The following is a 19,713-nucleotide window of genomic DNA, read 5'->3' on the forward strand; positions in this document are numbered from 1 at the left end:
CCATTCCTGGGCTTCAGTTGGCCTTTGGCGATCCAGCCGGCCAAGGACTGCAGGGCGGAGGCCTGCGTGGAAATCAGCAGCCGCCCCCAATGCGAGAAAGCCCTCTGGCTTCCAGCCGGGCTTCAAGGCTCCTGGGCCCCGTCCAGGCTGGCGCGGCCCTGAGATGGGCACTGTTGCCATGACTTCGCCCAAGCTAAACCGACCTGAGAGGCGGGAGCAAGGGCCCCTAAAGCAACTGGTCTTAGGGAAGCCAGAAGGGTCATTTCTTCTCTCTCTAGGCTGGTACCAGTTAAACTTCCCTTTTTTAGCACGACTTACAGCAAGCGGTATTGAGGCCAATGTCCTCTATTGAACGTCTAAGCCACGCTGCAACTGCGCCAGCCCTGGATGCCCGTCATCTCCCAGATGCTTCCAGAAGTCTGGGGGACTGGACCGGACCGCCGCGGGCCCTCCCTGACTCCGTCTGCGCCTCTCCCCTCGGCCCCCGCAGCCTCCTGGTTTCCGTCTCCTATCCTGAAGGCTCCCATATCACCCACAGCCCTGTCCCACTCTTGGTATCGGCGTTCTCCGGTATAAGTTTGCAGTGTTCCTCTCCCGAGATGGAGACCCGTCCCGTCCCGAACATCCCAGGACCGCGAAGTCGGCTCTACGCGCCCCGGGTCTCACTCAAGTCCCCTGGGTGCTGGGCGGGTGGGTAGCGGCCACCCTGCACCCCAGGGCTTCAGTTTCTCCCCATTGCAACAGGCAGGCCGGGCCCACCCTGCACCCCGGGCGTCGTTTCCCTCCATTACAGACAGGCAGGGAGGGGTTCGCCGTGCGCCCCGGACCTCAGTTTCCCCACCCTTGCAGTCACGCGAGGGGATCGTGGTCAGGGTTCACTGCTCTGGGGCGGACAAAAGACAGAGACCACTCGTGGCCTCGTCGTGCCGCAGGCTTTGTGGCCAGCAGTGGAAAGAGCCCCGGCGTCTCCAGAACGCCTTAAGCCGCTGCCATTGCTCCGCTCGCTAACCTGACTAACGTCTGAATTCGAAAGGGACTTCGGCCAGGTGCCCATAAACAAGATGGAGCCCTGTAGGTTTCCTGCCCGACTTCAAGATGGCAGTGAGCCTCCCTTTGACATCACGCCCGAGGTCGAGGTGGTCTCTGCCCGTTTGCAAGATGGCGGGAGGCTGGGGAAAGCACGCTTCCCACCGCCTGATCCGCCACGTACCCACTCCCAAGATGGCTTCTCCCGCAAAGCCCCACAAACGAGGTCAGCTCCGCTAACTGGCTCTGGTGCCATCACATGGTCTCACCTCTTCGCACCTCCTCCGACTCAACGGGCCGTTTCCGCCTCGAGCTCTGACGGACGGCCGCCTTATCCAATGCCCGCTTGCCACTGTTCTTGGGCCCACTACTCGAGCGACCTCCTAGCCATTGGGAGGCGCTGGCGGGGTCCGACGGGGCTCGCCCCGCCCATCTGCGCGGCGGGAGCCAATGGGCAGAGCGCGCGGGGGACGTGTTCGGGCGTCTCCGCCATTTTGTGAGTCTATAACTCGGAGCCGTTGGGTCGGTTCCTGCTATTCCGGCGCCTCCACTCCGTCCCCCGCGGGTCTCCTGTGTGTGCAATGGACGGGTGAGTAGTGCTAGTTCGCGCTCCCCGGCGCCTATATCGCGATCCGGCCTTTGCCTCGCCGCCGCCCCGGCCTCTTCGGGGCGGTACATTCGGGTCGCCGCTCCGCCTCCACTCCAGGCCCTCGGGCGCCGCCGGGGTTTCTCTCCCTTCCCCCCAATCCTGGCGCGGTTGCGGCCCGGGAGGGGTAGCCGGGCGAGAGGCTGTAGGGATCGGGTGGTGGGGGCGGCCGGGCCGAGCCTCGTCTGCTTCCGGTGCCCACGCGGCCCGTCCCGAGAGCACGCGGCGGCTGCGCCGCCCTTCCCGCTTCCCGTCTGGGCCCCAAACTCACGCGCCGCCTTCGGGCCTCCGTGTGGCACTTCTGGCGTCCCGTACAGACTCCGCGCGACCCCTGAGGCCCCCCGCGCGCGTGCGCGGCTCCGCGCGCTCTCGGCAGCTCTGTCGCGCGTGCGCGGCCTTTCCCGCCGCGCGGACTCTACTCCGGCTTCCCCCGCCCGCCGCGGGCCCGGGCGCGGCTGGAGACGCCGCCCTCCCGCCCGGAAGGGCGCGGGCCCTCCGCCGCCCCCTTTGTTCCCGCCCGGCGTCCCGGGGTGGTGCCCCGGGCGCCTTGGGGGCGGGGCGGCTCCGGACCTGAGCCCGCTCCCCGCGTGCGGAGGTGTCGGTGCAGGCAGCGCGGCGGCGGAGCTCCGCCTTGGGAAGCTAGTAGAACCCGGTGGAGCTACGTTCTCGGGTCTGGGCCCCGCGGGAAGTGTCTGGGGGCAGTTACGGATGTCTTGTGATGGGGAGCTTTGGGCCAGCCCTCCTTCCTCTGTCGGCCCTACCGGGCGGGGCGGGAGATTACCAGTGCCCGGAGGGTCACGTGCCTTCGGTGCCTCGGGTTTGAAATGATAGGTTGCAGGCTGAATTAAGGTTAGCCTTTTAGAAAAATTGCTGCAACAAGAGGAACTTGATCTCGTGGTCTGTTGTACGCTTAGGCTGGGAGGTACCTTCCCAGAGAAGCCCCATCCTGACCCGGGAGCCGGGAAGCCCGCCGGTCGAGCCCGGTGGGAAGAGGTCTCCTGGCCCCTTGGTCAAATTTCGGAGTTTCCATTCCTCGTCACGGAGACATAGTTTGGGGCGCGTCTGCGGCTTCTGGTCGGTTGGGTGGTTGCCTAGGCAGCCGGGCCTGGCCTGCTGGTGCAGCTGCAGTTTGGCCTGCCTTTTTGAAAGTCGGGGGACCTTTTGCAGAAAGGCCATCTTCTATGAAACACTTCCTGCGTCTGCGGTCCTCCCTGAGCAGGAAGCTGCCAGCCGTCCTGGGTTAGCAGTTGGGAAACTGCGTGCTTTTCATTCTTTGTTTTTCTGGGAAGTTGTTTCTTGGCTCAGTAAGATTTTTAAAAATCGTTGACATTAGCCCTTAAGGTTTTTGTGGGGAAGAAGTGGCAGTCCCATGGCACAGGCTGGTGAGGCTGTGGGAGGGTCGGATCTCAGGTTGTGAACCATGAGCCTGATGCTGCAGGCAGTGGCAGGCGGCTCTGGTCTCCTGTGATGGCAGGCTGGTGGCCAGGTGATCTGGTGGGGTGTAGCTGGCCAAGTTCTCTTGAGCAGACCTTTCCTGAGTCTTTAGGTGGCACCCTCCAAGGGCTCTACTGTCCCGAGGGCTTGGCCTGCAGGACCCTGGAGCCTGGGGCAGTCACACACACACTGCCTTCCGTAGCAGGTCACATGGACCCTGGTTGATGAGTAACTGGTGTTCATTTTATCTGATCCTTTCCACTGGGTCGACCCCTTCTCAGTCCTCTGGGGTGGCAGCTCTAACCTTGGGCCCCTGAGTTGCCTTTTCACCAGCCTGCCTTTTGCTGGAAACCTCTCCCAAGCACTGCTCGTTTCTAGAAAGCAAGCAGCAGCATTTCAATCTTAATCAGCATCTAGTGTGTTTCGGAGGGCCTGCGGAGGGGGTGTCTTTGTCTTTGGATGCATCGGAGGCGGGGCCGGGGTCTTGCCGGGAGGGAGGGAGGGGAAAAGAGCCAGAGGACAATGATGGCTCCTTTTCAAGTGGCGATTAGAGAGAGGACACCTCCCTTCCCTTCCCCAAGCCTCCTCATTGCTGAAGTCCTGGAGCAGGGGCTCGTGCCGCCCTTTGAGCCCATGCTGCTGGCATGTGGTGGGTGCTCCTTGCTGATGTCTCCTTTTCTCTCTCTCTGCAGCATCGTCCCAGACATAGCAGTTGGTACAAAGGTAGGCACTGGGGACATCGCTTTTTCCTTCCTCCTTCCGCCCGTTCACTCTGCGGCCTGTGTGCTCCCATTGCCAGGCTGGGGGTGGGGGGGGCGGTGTGCCACAGCCTGCTCTGTAGTAGGAGTGCAGGGTGGGTGGCTCCTCTTAGGTGAGGGGCTCCCGCCCTGACTTCAGGACCTTTGCCCTGAAGTCCAGAACTGCACCTGGAGGGGTGGGCATGGGTCAGGAGGATCCTGGGGACTCTGGGGTGGATGGAGGTTGCTTCTGAGGACGTCGTTGAACTCACTTTTGCTCTGAGAAAGAGGGCCTTGCTGACAGAGACCCGGTGTCCACCTCAGCCCTGCGGGTAGTCCAGTATCCCTGGGAGCAGGCGGCAGCTAGTTTCTGGCTGCAGGGCCTGGGCTGGTTTCGGTTTTCCCAGGTGGACTCTTCACAGGCAAGCCTTCCTGATCTTCCTGCAGATAAAACCTGTTTGTTTGGTGGTGAGAGGAGGGAGAGAGGGGGATCTCATCCAGGTGCGCTTGTAACTGGCACGGTGACACCCCCACCCCCCTGTTTCTGTGGGGGCCCATCCAGCCAGCCCTCTTCCAGAGGCTGAGGGTTCACCAGCGTAGGTGCCTCTAGGAGGGCATCCTGGGTTCCCCCTCTCAGCATAAGCACGAGCCATGCCCCGAGTGACAGGTGTTGGGGTGTTAGTGGTGTTTAGCTGCTGCTATCCCTGGCTCCAGGCACACTTCGGGGGCTTCCTGGTGGTGCTGAGTTGATTTTAGAGTAGGGGCTGTAGTGCAGCTTGGCTTGGCCTTTGTCCCCCAAGGGTTCTGTACATGTGCACTCTCTGCACCCCAGTGGGCAGTCCCTGCTGAGCCGCTGGCCACTACCTGCCCTTCCCTATGCTGGGGGGAGGGGGGTTCCCAAGTGGGCAGACCACACAGGTATTCATGCCAGGAAATGTGCTGTGAAAAGGGAGTTGGAGCTAAGAACGACCCCCTCTGGAGGGAGTTCCCCCGTCCATCACCTGTTGACAGGAGATGCCCTTTTTAAGGCTGTGCAGCTGGTGTCTGTGTGGGAGCCACTTGGGTGCCCTGTCCATTCTTGTCTAGCTCTGGCCAGTGGGCTTTTGTGACCTGAGGGGAGGGGTTGGTCGTCCTCCAAGTCGACTTCCCTGCCACTTAGGAGGGAATGAGGCTCAGGTGTGTTCCACCTGGTTTCTGGTTTGTTTAGGGCTGGAACTGGCCGGCTGTCCAGAGCCTTGAAGAGTCCAGGTCCCCCCCCACCTTCCCAGGGCAGTGAGGAAAGGCATGATGGGGCAGGTGTGCCTGCCGGTGGGGCTTTTAACACTTCGCTTCATTTACATCCAACTCTGATCTGTTACCATTAAGACCAAGCAGTGGTCTGAGCAGCCTCTGGTGCTGGGGAGTTTGGGGTCTGGGTTCGGCGGCGTGCCTATAGCTGGCAGTCTGGCAGTGAGGAGGCCCAGAACATTCTGTTAGCCCCATGGCCTTGGCCTGGCTATGCCCACTTTTCTGTCCTGAGGGCTGGGGAGGGAGTCAGCGCCTGAAGGGGCTCTGGGGCACTTCAGTGCTGGACCACGGAAGGTGGGGAGGTGTCCTGCACGTGGAGCCTGCTTCTTTGTAAGTGGCTGAACTGGCTGGCAGTTTAGGGGAAGGGCAGAGATAAGGTGTCCTTGATGTGAGGAGGGCGAGCTGGTGGAAAGGCAGGTTGAGGGAGAAGAAGGGTCAAGGCTGGGAGGGCAGCGGCTGGCCTCCTGTTGCTGCCAGGCACTGGTTTCGTGTATCGAGGAATCACAAGCAGATGGCCCTCTGGGGTCTCACTGCCCAGCCGGAGGCTGTCTGCCTTTTTCTCCCTGCTTAAGCAGCATCTCAAGCAGAATCAACTCTGGGAGTTGATTCTATTAGATTGAGGCTAACAAGGGAATTTCTGGAGATAATATGGGCTGGGAGCCCACCCACAGGGGCAGTTGGGGAGCCTGTTTGTCACCAAGGTACCTGCCTCCTGGAGAGGTGGCGTTTCTGGTCGCTGGGCTCCGGTTTCCTCAGACTGGAAAGTAGGACATACTCCTGCGGGTGGCCACAGTGGGACAAGGGGGCTTTGTACTCATGGGCTGTGAGCCTGAGCTGTGCAGACCCCAGACACTGGTGGGGGAGTGGGGAGATGGAAGGTGGAGGCGGCCATGACACGCAGAGGCCCAGAAGGGGCCAGCCTCTGTCTCTGCCTGGGGAGAGTCCCAAGGCCTCCACCGGCGGGGAAGGAACTGTGTGTCGGGGTGGGGGCCGTGGGCCCTAATAGGGAGGGTCAGGGCCTGCGGCGAGGACACTGGTTTCACCTCGCTTCTCTTGCAGCGGGGATCTGACGAGCTATTCTCTGCCTGCGTCACTAACGGACCCTTTATCATGAGCGGCACCTCAGCGTCCACAGGTAACCCCACCCGCCCACCGCCCTGCCTGGTCCCTGTGTCTGCACAGTCCTGGGAGCCAGGTGTGGGGACCACTTCAGCCCGGAAACCTCTCGGTGCCGAGGAGGGCCCCGCTCTGAGGGAGCCTGGGGTGCCCTATGTGACTCAGTGCTTTTTTGCAGCAAATGGAAACGACAGTAAGAAGTTCAAGGGGGACAGCAGGAGTGCGGGCGTGCCCTCCAGGGTGATCCACATCCGCAAGCTGCCCGGTGATGTCACCGAGGGGGAGGTCATTTCCCTGGGGCTGCCCTTCGGAAAGGTCACCAATCTCCTGATGCTGAAAGGGAAGAACCAGGTACGAGCCCTGGGCTAGTTGGTGTGGGTCCCAGAGGCATCCCTGGTATGAGTCAGCTCACCCTGTTCCCATGCCCAGGCCTTCATCGAGATGCACACAGAAGAGGCCGCCAACACCATGGTGAACTACTACACGTCGGTGACGCCTGTGCTGCGCGGCCAGCCCATCTACATCCAGTTCTCCAACCACAAGGAGCTCAAGACAGACAGCTCCCCTAACCAGGCGGTGCGGCACCCTCAGGTGTGGGTGGGTGGGGGCAGGGTGGGGCAGGTGGGGTGGGGCTGGGGGACTCACGGTACTGTCCCCACAGCGGGCCCAGGCGGCCCTGCAGGCTGTGAACTCAGTCCAGTCAGGAAACCTGGCCCTGGCAGCCTCGGCCGCGGCAGTGGATGCGGGCATGGCCATGGCCGGCCAGAGCCCAGTGCTTAGGATCATCGTGGAGAACCTCTTTTACCCAGTGACCCTGGACGTGCTGCACCAGGTGAGGGGACTGGACTTCAGCTGTGGGCAGTGGGCTGGTGCCTGGGCCCAGGCTGACCCACCACCCTCTCCCACAGATCTTCTCCAAGTTCGGCACCGTTCTTAAGATCATTACTTTCACCAAGAACAACCAGTTCCAGGCATTGCTGCAATACGCTGACCCCGTGAGCGCCCAGCACGCCAAGCTGGTGAGTGGTCCCCAGGGCAGCCGTGCCCCTGGCCGCCAGGCACCTGCTGACAGCCTCCTCGCTGTCCCCACAGTCGTTGGACGGCCAGAACATCTACAACGCATGCTGCACGCTGCGCATCGACTTCTCCAAGCTCACCAGCCTGAACGTCAAGTACAACAATGACAAGAGCCGCGACTACACACGCCCTGACCTGCCGTCCGGTGACAGCCAGCCCTCGCTGGACCAGACCATGGCTGCTGCCTTTGGTGAGACGCTGGGGGCAGGCCACCCGGGCAGGACTTGTAGTTCAGGCTAGGCGCCCACACAGCCCACCCCGCACTTGCGGGTGGGGCCCTGGCAGCCGGCTCGCACCCGTGGGTGCGATGATTAGTGTCTCGTTTGTTTCTAGGTGCGCCTGGTATAATGTCAGCCTCTCCGTATGCAGGAGCTGGTTTCCCTCCCACCTTTGCAATTCCTCAAGCCGCAGGTACTCACACACTTGCCCCAGCGCCGCCTCTGCATGTCCACATCTCGCCAGTAGCTCTGCTTCCCCGGCGGCCAACGTGGCGCAGTGCGGGGGGCCAGCCTCCTGGGCGCGGAGTCTGGACAGGGCAGGCGTGGCCGGGCTGCTGAGCCCGCTGAGGACCAGCGCCTGTGGTTGGAGGGATGCGCCCCTAGTAGTGCATTTTGAGCGGTCTGGTAAGCGGAGCGGCATGCGCTGGGTGAGCACACCTGAGCGTCCCTCCCGGGGGCCAGGTGCCCACACGCGAAATAGTCTTGAGCCTGTTCTCCCGCCCGGCATGCTGTTTGCATGGTGACGGGCACTTGCGTGCACGCACAGCCGAGGCCACCGGGCTCGATCCTGCGTCTGAGAAGCCTGAGTCTTCTGTGTTGTTGGCACATATAGGTGGTCAGGCCAGTACTCTGAGGAGCATGGAGGGTTGCAGGGCTGGGGGCCAGGCTGATGCCCCCACCCACCCCCCGCATCTCTTGTTTGCATGAGGACGGGCGAGACCGATTACCTTGTGGAGACTGTGGGCACCACACTCAACTAACCCCGTTCACTCTGCAGGTCTCTCTGTTCCTAATGTGCATGGGGCTTTGGCCCCTCTGGCTATTCCATCAGCAGCGGCAGCAGCAGCGGCAGCAGGCCGGATCGCCATCCCAGGCCTGGCAGGGGCAGGAAACTCTGTCCTGCTGGTCAGCAACCTCAACCCTGAGGTACGTGGCGCCTCTGGTAATTAGGAGTTGGGAGTGCCCCCAGTCCTAGTGCAGATGGAGCCTCTGACCGGGCACTGGGCTCTGGAGCTGGGCCAGGCCCAGCCAGTGCCCGTGGGCATCCCCATTCTCCTCTCTGCGCTGATGTCACTCACTGCTGCCTCCTTTCCCGAAATGCTTGGAGTTCTCTTGTTTCCTTAACATCTTAATTTACGTTCCTAATTTCATGATGTTGAGAGTTGAAGCATTTGGTACATGAGAACAAACTTGAAATTTCCAGCCCAGTGAACCTTGGTCTGCAGAGGGGCGCCTTGAGGGGAGGGTGCAAGCTGAGGCCACCCGCTAGTCCCTGAGGTGGCAGCCAGGCCTGGCTTGTTTCAGGGCTGGGTTAGCTCAGGGAGCTGGGGTCCAGTGAGCGAGGCTCAGTATTTGCTTCTCGAGAGACGGGGTTCTTGTTTAATGAGCTGCTCTCCTGCCTGTCTGACCTCGTGTGACTCTCGGTCTCCCCAGTCCTGTCCCAGTTCCTCTGGCCAAGCTGTCCGCTCGCAGCACTCGGTGAGCCTGACTGGAGGCTCCGGTGCGGGCTGAGGAGACGGTTCCTGGAGGGCCTGGTTGGGGGAGCGAGTGGGGGGCCAGCAGGCGCCGCCTCCTCCCCGCGGAGGGTGCTCCGGCTGTCTGCCCGGCGTGTGGCCTTTAATGTGTGTGGTCTTGACTGATGGGGCACCGCGTGTTTTCTTATGTATTTACTGACCTGTGTTTTTGCTACTTTTTTTCTTTTCTCCCCTTCCCCTTTCCCAATTTTTTTTCTTGCCCTGATCCGGAATTTCTTTGCCAACTGACTGCACGGTACTTCTGCTTCCTGTTGTTGCTTGAAACAAAACAAAACCATAAATAAATAAAAAAACAAAATTCCCCCTCAAACCCTGCTCTCCGGAAACCAACCTGCCCTTGAATATTAACATCCTGACAACTTCATCATCCATCAACCTGCACGCCTGCGGGGCTGCCTCCTCGTGGTGGACGATTGGCAACTCGCCCCCTGACCTCTCCCTTTCCCTGTCCCTCGCTGCCTTGCTCTGCTGTCCTCTAAAGAGAGTCACACCCCAAAGCCTCTTTATTCTTTTCGGTATGTTATCGTTCACACTTTTATTACCTTGTTTTCATGTAATTGAGGTGGTTGTTACGCCCTGAGATTCCGATGCGTGCGGTCTGGGCTGCGGTTTGCGTATTTATTTGGACTCTATAGAGCATGGTTCCCTACCCGCATGCCGTTGGCAGCGTAAATGTGTCGGTAGCATGCTACAGGATGGTTCCTTGGCAATTGACCTTTCCTGGATTTTATGGCTTCTTTGCGGAAGGCAGCCCTCCCAGTCATGCTCCCTGTGTCTAGACAGGTTCTCAGAGGCAGAATAAGCAAACTGGGGAGAGCCAGCCCTGTGTGGGAGTGTGGGTCGCGGGGACGGCGGGTGGGCGGCTGGGGCCTGGGGCTTAGCCCCCTGTCCCTGTGCTCTTGAAGGCGTGTATGGAGATGTGCAGCGCGTGAAGGTCCTGTTCAACAAGAAGGAGAACGCCCTGGTGCAGATGGCCGATGGGAGCCAGGCCCAGCTGGGTAAGGGGTGGCCAGGGAGGGTGGGGCTTGTGGGTGGTGCCCAGGGCCCTCAGGTCACGTACGCTGTCTCCCCCCGTCCCCCCAGCCATGAGCCACCTCAATGGGCACAAGCTGCACGGAAAGCCAGTGCGCATCACACTCTCTAAGCACCAGAGCGTGCAGCTGCCCCGAGAGGGCCAGGAGGACCAGGGCCTGACCAAGGACTATGGAAACTCGCCCCTGCACCGCTTCAAGAAGCCTGGCTCCAAGAACTTCCAGAATATCTTCCCACCCTCGGCCACTCTGCACCTCTCCAACATCCCGTGAGTGCCTCTGCCTCTCAGATGCTTCCATCATCTTATCCCTTGTTTCTGGCCTCCCCACCTCCCCCCTCATTCCTGGACATTCCTGTCGTGAGGGAATGACCTTGACCTTGCACACACGGGCTCACACCTCTCTCTACTTGCAGGCCCTCCATCTCTGAGGATGACCTCAAGATTCTTTTCTCCAGTAACGGCGGGATCGTCAAAGGGTTCAAGTTCTTCCAGTGAGCAGAGTCCCCTCCCCCACTGCCCCTAGGCTCCCTGGCCCCTTGCTGTTCCTCATGCCTGTGTTCCCCCACTCCTTGCAGGAAGGACCGCAAGATGGCGCTGATCCAGATGGGCTCAGTGGAGGAGGCCATCCAGGCGCTCATCGACCTGCACAACCATGACCTGGGTGAGAACCACCACCTGCGGGTGTCCTTCTCCAAGTCCACCATCTAGGCCGCCACCCAGGACCAGCCTGCCGGGCACCCGGCGACAACTTCCATCATTCCAGATAAAAAGCCACTTTAAAAAGCAGCTGAAGTGACCTTAAAAGACCAGAGATTTTATTTTTTTAAAAGAGAAATCAGTTTACCTGTTTTTAAAAGAAATTAAATCTAATTCACTTGCTCACCTTGGGGAGGTGGGGTGCCAGCCTCAGGCTCTTGGTGACGGTGGACAGTACCACCTGCCCGGCCCCTTGCCCGTGCCTTCTGCTGCCTGCAGGGCGGGCGCTCCTAAACCCCCACTTGGCTTTCTTGTGCCTTAAACCCACTGCCCTGGCAGGGCTTGTGGAGTCAGCCTCCCCTGGGATCATGTGCCTGGTGTGGTGGGGGGCTGTGGCCGCCACCCAATCCTTTAATCAAGTGTGTGATTCTCCCCCAGCCTTGGGGCCTCCCCGGACCCTTCCCTGTTGCTTCTTCAGCTTTGTTTTCACTGTAATCTCTGTATTATGCTTCAATGCAGCTGCAGACACCTGTGCCTAGCAATATTTCCAGTTGACCAAATATTCTAATCTTTTTCATTTATATGCAAAAGAAATAGTTTTAAGTAACTTTTTATATAGCAAGATGATAAAAATGGTATGAGTGTAACCTAAACTTTCTCCTTGTGGTATGACCTTGTATACTGTACTTTTATTTTATTCCTTGTCATTGAGTCGCAGGGCAGGATCTAGTTTCCAGGGCAGACACAGCGGGGCCGGCATCTGCCGCCCGATGCCTTACTCACACCTGACTGTCCCTTCTCTGAGGACAAGTGCTCTTCAACTTTCAGGGTTTCCTTTTTTCCTGCAAATTTTGGACCAAAGTTTTGTTTCTGTTTTTTTTCCTGCCTCTAATGCTGGGACCCCAGGAGGTGAGGCAACAGCCCTCCCCTCTGGTCTTCATGCCTCGTCCTGCACTCACGGGTCCAAGGGGTGCCCCGCACGCAGGCCTCTGCTGGCCGGCCCTCACTCGGGGCCTGAGCCTCAAGTTTCCATGTTGGGGTGGAACAAGGGTGTAAATATTTATAATTTTTTATACCTGTTGTAAGACGTGAGGGGCAGCAAATGCGGTTTTTTATGGTGACACAGATGTATATTTTGATAACAGCAATTACAGGCTCAGTATTGTAAGGAGCACGGCAGGCCCCGCCCGCTGCCGGCTTGTAATGCAGAGAGAACTGAATTAAAGCGATTTTATAACAACTCCTACCTTTTCTGTAGGCTCTTTTTTCCTGTCCACATGTAGAAGGCGGTCTGGCCAGTCTGTACTGGACTCTGAATAAACTCTCTGTATCCTGCACTTGATTCCCCTCTTTATTGGGCCTGTTGGTTTCACTGCTGTTTCCTCTTCTGTAAACTCGGGCATGTTACCCTTCATGTGTGGGGGTTTCAGCCGCACCCCTACACCCAGTCCTCCAAAAAGACTCAAGACTGTGAGCTGTTATCCAGGATTGCCTTTTATTGTCTACCAGGACCCACCCCTCTGCCCCACCCCCACCCTCAGTCCTTGAACCTGCGCGCAGCCTGCATCTTCCGGTAGTAGCTCTCAGCCTCGGCCTCTGCTGCTTCCCGATCACCAAGCGCTGGGCCTGCTTTGCGCCGCAGCGTCGACTCCCGGCTGCCTGGTCCCAGCACACCATCGACTGCGCCCAGTGGGGGCAGCCCCTCACCCGTGGCCAGGTTGACAGTGGCCACGGCCCCAAACCGTGGCTCCTCCTGGTCCACGTCGCTGACTGATGAGCCTGGGGAGATGCCCGGGGGCTTGGCCCCACCGCGGAAGCTGCGGGCCAGGTCTCCCAACTCATAGCCACCCTCTCCCTCCACCCCCTTGGCCCCGACTCCTGCCGCCTTCCACTCCCAGGGCCCATTACCCGCGGACAGGTGGACCACAGGGTGGTGGGGTGCATGTGCATCGATGGTGACGATGCTGGCAGAGTCGCGGTCAGAGGGTGACCTGTACTGGGAGGAGTCAGAGCTGGCACTGGATGAGGAAGCCGTCTCGGCTGCCTTGGGGCCAGGTGCACCTGGAGCCTTGGACATGGCGATGACCTGCAGCAGCCGGGGCGGGTTGGCCATGCGGGGCTGGGCCGAGGCCGTGGCCACTGCGGCTCCACTCTTCTCAGCCATCATGAGCCACTTGGCCCGTACAGCTGCACTGCTATTGGGGGACAGGCCAGCTGCTGCCTGGGCCCCCTCCTCAGGGATGTGAACCAGAGGTTGCGGTCCGGCCCGAGGCGGCAGGATGACACGTGGCCCAAGCCCTGGCCGAGCCTGGACTGTGGGGTACAGTGAGGGAGGTGCTGGACCCCCTTCCTCCCCCTCCTCCTCCTCCTCTTCCTCCTCCTCCTCTTCCTCCTCAGCCATGGGCTCTGCGGGTGCCCGCAGGTGTGCAGGGCTACCCTCATCTGGTAGCCCCAGGCCTCGGCCCTCCAGCGACTTCTGCTTCCATTCACTGATGAGCTGCTTGGAGCGGGAAGCGTCCAGTGGAACGTGGATGGTCATGTGGCGGCGGGCGGGGTCGTCTAGCGAGGGCGTGCTAACACGGGGCAGTGTGTGGCTGAAGGTCACCATGTTCTCCTTGCCCATGGGGCTGCGAGGAGCAAGCAGGTCCACATCCACACTGGCCCGCTTTAGGCTGCCCAGTGAGGTCTTGTCGCGGGCCACGGGCCGGGGCACACCCTCCAGCCGGCTGGGCGGACCTAGCTCATCAGTGCTCACAGACTTGTTCTGCTGGTACACTGAGTCGTGGCCCCGCTGGGTCAGGGCCCTTAGTGCGTCCTTAGTTGGCACTGGGGCCACTGGTCTCTCTGCCGGTGGGGCCTGGAAGTTGCCCACTGCATGGCAGGCCTAGAGATGAGATGGAGGCTGGGTGTGAGGCCTGGCTGGAGACCAGGGTCCCCACCAGGCCACAGACATGCCTTGGGGGTGAGAGAGGGGAAGTCCACCTTTCTCCCCACAGGACAAATTCTGGCTTCTGGTTACTTTGCACATTTGGCAAGTCTGGGCTCATGAGAGTCTGCCTGTAGCTCCCAAGGGAGAAAATGGCAGCATCCCCCTGGGCAAGGGGCGCTGGCCTTCCCCCTCGGGCCTCCCTATTTGGCCCCTCACCAGGTAGGCTGCTATGCCGGCCCCAATGAGGAAGCCTGCGTAGACGTCCACCGGATGGCTGCGGTACTGCGTGATCTGAGTGAGGCCGCAGACGCCCGCTGCAATGGCGAAGGAGAACACCAGGATGGGCTTCAGCAGCTTGGTGGTATCTGAGATGACCGAGTTGAAGTACATCTGCCGGGGGACAAGTGGGTGGTCAGGGCAGTTGGCCCCTATGGCGCATCTGGGGTGTGGGACAGCACTCACCGACACATAGACAGCAGCAAAGGCAGACAGAGTGGCATGCTGGGATGGGAAGGTCTTCCTGCAAGAAACACCCATGTGAGCCCTGAGGCTCTGGGACTTGCCTTAGTTTCCCCACATGCTTGTTGGGACAGGGTCAGGCATGCTCACCGGGCAGACAGGATGGCATGGGTGTCATGGCCAGAGCATATATCCTGTGTGATGTAGGGATTGGCTTCACACGATGTGCCCAGCAGGGTGTAGTTGGGTTTGCAGACAGTCAGGAAGAAGGGTGCGTGATAGCCCGTGGCCAGTTGGATCACGTCGGTCACCAGGGCCGTGGCACACAGGCCAAACACGTGGACACCTGTCGGGTGGGAGTGCAAGGGCCAGACACGGGAGCTGGGGCCAGACCCACCACCCTCAGTGTGCAGATGCCATGGGGGACTCACCTACAAAGCGCACTGTCCGCCGAAGGAAGGAGTTGAAGTTGCAGCCACCGGCGTGGATGCTGCCCTCAGGCCCGCCCAGGCCCCCGCTGCGGCCCCACAGCCGGGACTGTAGACAGTACAGCATGCCCTCGCCCACCATGATCTGTGGACATGGAGGTGCTCAGCAAGGCTCTGGCCAGGGGCCCACAGCCAGCCCCGCCCCACCCTGCGACTCACTGAAGCTGCGGGCGCAGCAAAGGCCAAGCTGAGGAGCATGAGCAGTGGGATGAGCTCTTCACTTGTCTCCACGTAGGGCATGGACAGCGTGCGGTCGTAGCACTGGAAGCCCACCTTAGCCGGCTTGAAGAGGTCGGTCAGCTCCAGGAAGTAGAGGGACACGATGGAGGATGCCACTATGGGCAGCTGCAGGAAGAACGCTGGCCAGGGTCACACCACACTCGTTCACTGAGTCATCCGCCCACAAATTCAGTCCCTTCACTGACTCGTCCACCCATCTGTGCTGTTCACTCACTGATCAGCTCATTCATCAACTGAGTCACCCACCACCCATCTGTGCATCTAATGGAGCCATTCCTGCACCCAAGATTCAATCCACTAATCACCCTATCAACTCCCAACATCCATCTATTCATTTAGTCATTTTCCATCCATCTGACCCCCACCCATCTGTCTATCCACTGATCTTCCCTTCCTTCTATCCATCCATCATATTCCATCATCCATCCATCCATCCATCCATCAATCCACCCACTGCCCCATCCACCATCCATCCATCATCTTCCATTATCCATTCACCATCATCACCATCCATCAATTCATCATCCATCCTTCCATCATCCACCCACCCACCTCTATACATCTATCCCCTCATCTTTCATTCTGGCCACCCATCCATTCACTTCCTCTTCCATCCATCCACCCTTCCTTCATGTATTCACCCATCCATCCATCCACCCACACCTGTTCCCTTCCATCTGGCCACCCATCCATCTACCCACCTGCTATCCCCCCTCCCAAAATAAATCCACCATCCATCCATTACCCATTCATTCAGTCATCCTTCTATCCATCAACCTCCATCTATTCATTTATCCATTTTCTAACCATCAAACCACTCACCCATCTGTTCGTCCATCCACCCATTCTCCCATCCATCCCTCCATAAATTTCTATCAGCCATCCACCTCCATCTATCCATCTACCTATCCATTCACCCATGATTCATTCCTTCCTTCCCTCCACTCACTCATCCATCCACCCACCCACCCACCTACTCACCTGCCCATGCTTCCATTCATCCTTCTGCCCACCACTCATCTACCCACCCACCCTTCCTTCCTTCCATCCACCCATCCTCACATCCATCCATGAACCAACTATCCATCCACTTACTATCTATCCATCAACCCACACATCCAATCATCAGTTTGTCCAAACACCCATCCCTCTATCCATCAACTTCCAATTCTTTCTATCCATTTATTCATTTCCCATCCATCAGGCCACCCAGCCAGCCACATTACCCATCCTGCCATCCATCATCCTCCATCCTTCCTTCCACCCATCAACTCACCCACTGACCCATCCCTCCATCAATCCATCCATCATTCATTCATTTATTCCACAACATCCACCCATAAACTTACAACAACCTTCCATTATTCATTATCCATCCATCTGACCACCCATGCTCCCATGTACCACCCATCTATCCATGCCCTGACTATTCCACCCACCTATCATCCATCTATCCATCTTTCAACTCCATCCATCAATCCACCATTCATTCATCCATCCACTCATGCCTGTTTGGTTGTTTCCTTCCATCCACCCATATATACATCTACTTACTCACCCATCTATCCACCCATCCATTGACCCACTCACCCACCATACATCCATCCACCCATCCATCAACTCATTTATTTCCCCTAGTCAACTGTCATCCATCCAGTCCACATCCATCCTCCCTTTTTCCCATCCTTCCAAGCAACCATCCTCCATCCATCACTCACCAATCAATCTACCTTCCATCCATTCACTCACATTTGCTTCTTTTTTTTTTCCCTCCCCTCACGTTTGCTTCTTTTTTCATTCCTTCTACCCATCCACTTACCCACTCACCCATCCTTCCATCCATCCATACACCCATTAATCACTTCATTCATTTCTCTCCAAGGCACCTTTGCTGCCTTGCACAATCTGGGAAGGGCAGACAGGTTCCTGTCTCTTGGCCTCTTCTCTCAGGGATGGATGGATGGATGGATGGATGCACTTAGACCTGCCTCTGGGGTCCTGGCCCTCCTTGGAGACACCCTTCCTGGCTCCAGCCTGTTCATCTCTTCTGCTGCTGTTTCTCCTCTGCACCCCATACCGCTACATGCCAGCTTCACACTAAGCCCCAGGAACATGGTGTTGGGCCTGAATAAATGAATTTTTATTTATAAATGAATTCTTTGAGTTGCTCATTCATACAACTGTCCTTCTGCACAACCTGATCATGTGCCCCCAGGTGACAAGCACAGGGCACACGTGACGTTCTTTCTTGCTCAGAGCAGTTATGAGGTACAGGTGGGAGGTTGAGGTTTGGGAAAGCTGAGCTGCACCTGACCGAGTCACCGACAGTGTGCTCGAGGAGGGCAGCAGGACAGGCTCTACACCGCCACTCACTCACCCACTCACTTACCTACTCGTACTGCAAAGCACTGACTGAGCAGATTCCAACGGAGCAAATCCTCCTCCCAGTGTCCTCTGCCTCCCCTTCTGGTCCATGGGTCTCAAACTGACACATCCACCGGGGCCACTTCTGGGACCGGCATGTAGGTGGGTGCCTAAGGGGGCTCAGCTGCCTTGGGAAGCTCCCACCTCTATCTCTACAGTGCCTTGAGTGGGGCCTCTGCCCTCCATACAATCCTGGCTGGAGGCTTCCAGAGGGGAAATGCCAAAGTTGGGTAAGCTGAGTTTCAAGGAGCTGGGCTGGTGTCCAAGGAGCATTTATGGAGCACCTGCTGCATGAAGGCAGGAGGCCCAAGGCAGCTAAGTGAAGCAGTTCACGGCCACCTGCCTGGGCTTGCATCATGGCTCCTCCCCTTCCCTGTGCCTCAGTCTTCTGAGCTGAAAACAGGAACAATATAGTGGCCACCCCCTAGGATGTCTGTGTAGGACTGGAGGAGCAAAGACATTGAAAGCGCTTAACATCTGGCTCAGTGGGCAGATGGTGTCCAGCCACAGAGAGGGTTTAGGGTACAACTTAAAATCAGCAAACCTTTCCACAAGAGGGTCACGCTGAAGATCTCCCCCACGCCTTTCCAAGCCCCCGGCAAAGTGGCTGTAACGCCTGGCCAGCTCCCCCTGCTTCTTCTCCAGCCCTCTGCCCCCATCTCCCTGCCAGACCCAGCTGGAAGCACCTGGTGGCAGGGTGGGTTGGTGGCAGGGGCCCCACTTCAGGGTCTGCCACTCCCTAAAGGTCTGTAAGTGCCTCCTAAATCACACCACCCACTTCTCACTGCCTCCAGAGACCCTCAGCTCAGAGCATATCTGCCTCAAAGGAAAATCATTCACACACTCACAATGGTGGGCTAGCGTGCTTGCTTTGGGGGCGTGTGTATTCAAGAATGAATAAATGTAATATTGGGCTTCCGTGGTGGCTCAGACGGTAGAGAGAATCTGTCTGCAATTCAGGAGGCCTGGGTTCGATCCCTGGGTCAGGAAGACTTCCTGGAAAAGGCAGTGACTACCCACTCCAGTATTCTTAGACTTTCCAGGCAGCACTAGTGGTAAAGAACTTGCCTCCCAATCCAGGAGATGTTAAGGGATGCAGGTTCGATCCCTGGGTCTGGAAGATCCCCTGGAGGAGGAAATAGCATTTAGCAACCCACTCCAGTATTCCTGCCTGGAGAAGCCCATGGATGGAAGAACCTGGTGGGCTACAGCCCACAGGGTCACAAAGAGTCCGACACTATTTAAGAGACTTACCACGCACACACAAACATAATGCTGGCAGTATAGGAAATGCACACCAGGCCTGGGATATGGCTTTGCACCTCTTGGGTTGGTCAAAATTCAAACATCACCAACACAGGTGCAGACACGACTATGGGGAAACAGGCAAGTGCAGGGGCCTCAGTAGGAGGAATATGGGGTCTTTCTACACCCTGCTCGCTAGAGACGCACAATGCAGACAAGCTCTGCATTCTGTGCAGGGTGACACAGGCCAAAGAGTTTACAGTCTCCTCCTAGGAATGCTTGTGAGACATCAAGACTAGGAACCCCCCCAAATGCCCAGCTCCCTAGGGCTGGCGCTGGAGTACTACAGGGCAGTGAAAAATGATGGGGCGATGGTAAACAAAGATCTCTGCTAGAAACGCCAAGGGCAGGGACTTCACTGGTGGTCCAGTGGCTAAGACTCTGCACTCCCAGGAGCCCAGGTTTGACCGCTGGTCAGGAAACTAGATCCCACACGCTGAAACTAAAGATCTTGCATTCCACAACTAAGACACTGCCTGAAGCCAAAAAAAAAAAAGGCTGAGGGCAGAACCTGCGTTTCTACAGGTGGTGGGGGAAGGGCTACATATGGTGAACTTGAATGGAAGGCTGGCTGTAGTCTTGTCCGACTCTTTGCCACCCCACAGACTGTAGCCCACCAGGCTCACTGTCCATGGTGATTCATTCTCCAGGCAAGGATACTGGAGTGGGTTGCCCTGATTGAACTCACATCTCTTACTCTCCTGCACTGGCAGGCCGGTTCTTTACCACTAGCGCCACCTGGAAAGCCCAGGTGAAAGGTGAAAGGCTGGGTGAAAGGCTTTCTGGAAAGGGACACAGGTAGTGGGAAGTTGGGGGGAGCTGAGGGTGAGGGGCTGCCTCCGTGTGGCCCGTAGAACACTGAGGAGGAATAACCTACTGTAATAAGGATTCAAATGCAAACTTGAAAAATTAACCAGGTTTTCTGCCTGTGGGGGAGGTAACCAGCTGTCTGGGTGACCCTGCTCAGGGTAGGGTTGGGTACTATCTGCTCAGGTCCGGGGGACTTCTCCACCCACCCCCAGCCTGGGCCCCTCACTCCAGCTGGGTTTCCTGGCCTGGCGAG

General features: G+C 58.3%; 2 protein-coding genes across 11 annotated transcripts in view; one reads left to right on the forward strand and one right to left on the reverse strand.

Moving 5' to 3' along the window:
• The first annotated feature begins 1,321 nt into the window (after positions 1-1,321).
• PTBP1 (polypyrimidine tract binding protein 1) lies at positions 1,322-12,142 on the forward strand. 4 transcript variants are annotated; one of them, XM_069591924.1, is made up of 15 exons: positions 1,322-1,615; positions 3,799-3,829; positions 6,190-6,265; positions 6,425-6,597; positions 6,676-6,822; positions 6,908-7,078; positions 7,155-7,265; positions 7,339-7,513; positions 7,657-7,734; positions 8,320-8,468; positions 9,558-9,591; positions 9,982-10,074; positions 10,160-10,376; positions 10,523-10,600; positions 10,685-12,142. In XM_069591924.1, the coding sequence occupies exons 1-15, from the start codon at positions 1,608-1,610 to the stop codon at positions 10,815-10,817; spliced, it is 1,674 nt and encodes a 557-aa protein (XP_069448025.1). In that variant the 5' UTR covers positions 1,322-1,607; the 3' UTR covers positions 10,818-12,142. The 4 variants fall into 4 exon arrangements, with proteins under 4 accessions (XP_069448025.1, XP_069448026.1, XP_069448028.1 ...); XM_069591925.1 differs by lacking the exon at positions 7,657-7,734 and having other exon boundaries at positions 1,479-1,615; XM_069591926.1 differs by lacking the exon at positions 3,799-3,829 and having other exon boundaries at positions 1,501-1,615.
• A 132-nt stretch (positions 12,143-12,274) lies between these two features.
• Positions 12,275-19,713, reverse strand: part of PLPPR3 (phospholipid phosphatase related 3) — a 44,617-nt gene continuing 37,178 nt past the window's right edge. For 3 of the 7 annotated variants that reach the window (XM_070292420.1, XM_069591923.1, XM_069591919.1), the window contains exons 3-7: positions 14,841-15,026; positions 14,625-14,766; positions 14,344-14,539; positions 13,951-14,254; positions 12,281-13,689 (exon numbers count right to left, since the gene is read on the reverse strand). In XM_070292420.1, coding sequence (XP_070148521.1) covers positions 12,343-13,689; positions 13,951-14,254; positions 14,344-14,539; positions 14,625-14,766; positions 14,841-15,026 — 2,175 coding nt within the window. In that variant the 3' untranslated portion in view covers positions 12,281-12,342. Of the gene's footprint in view, positions 13,690-13,950; positions 14,255-14,343; positions 14,540-14,624; positions 14,767-14,840; positions 15,027-17,310; positions 18,212-19,713 lie in introns of those variants that run through there. The other 4 variants (XM_070292421.1, XM_069591921.1, XM_069591922.1 and 1 more) reach the window with 3 other exon arrangements.

The sequence above is a fragment of the Ovis canadensis genome, chromosome 5 (genome assembly GCF_042477335.2).
Source record: "Ovis canadensis isolate MfBH-ARS-UI-01 breed Bighorn chromosome 5, ARS-UI_OviCan_v2, whole genome shotgun sequence".
Lineage (NCBI taxonomy): Eukaryota > Metazoa > Chordata > Mammalia > Artiodactyla > Bovidae > Ovis > Ovis canadensis.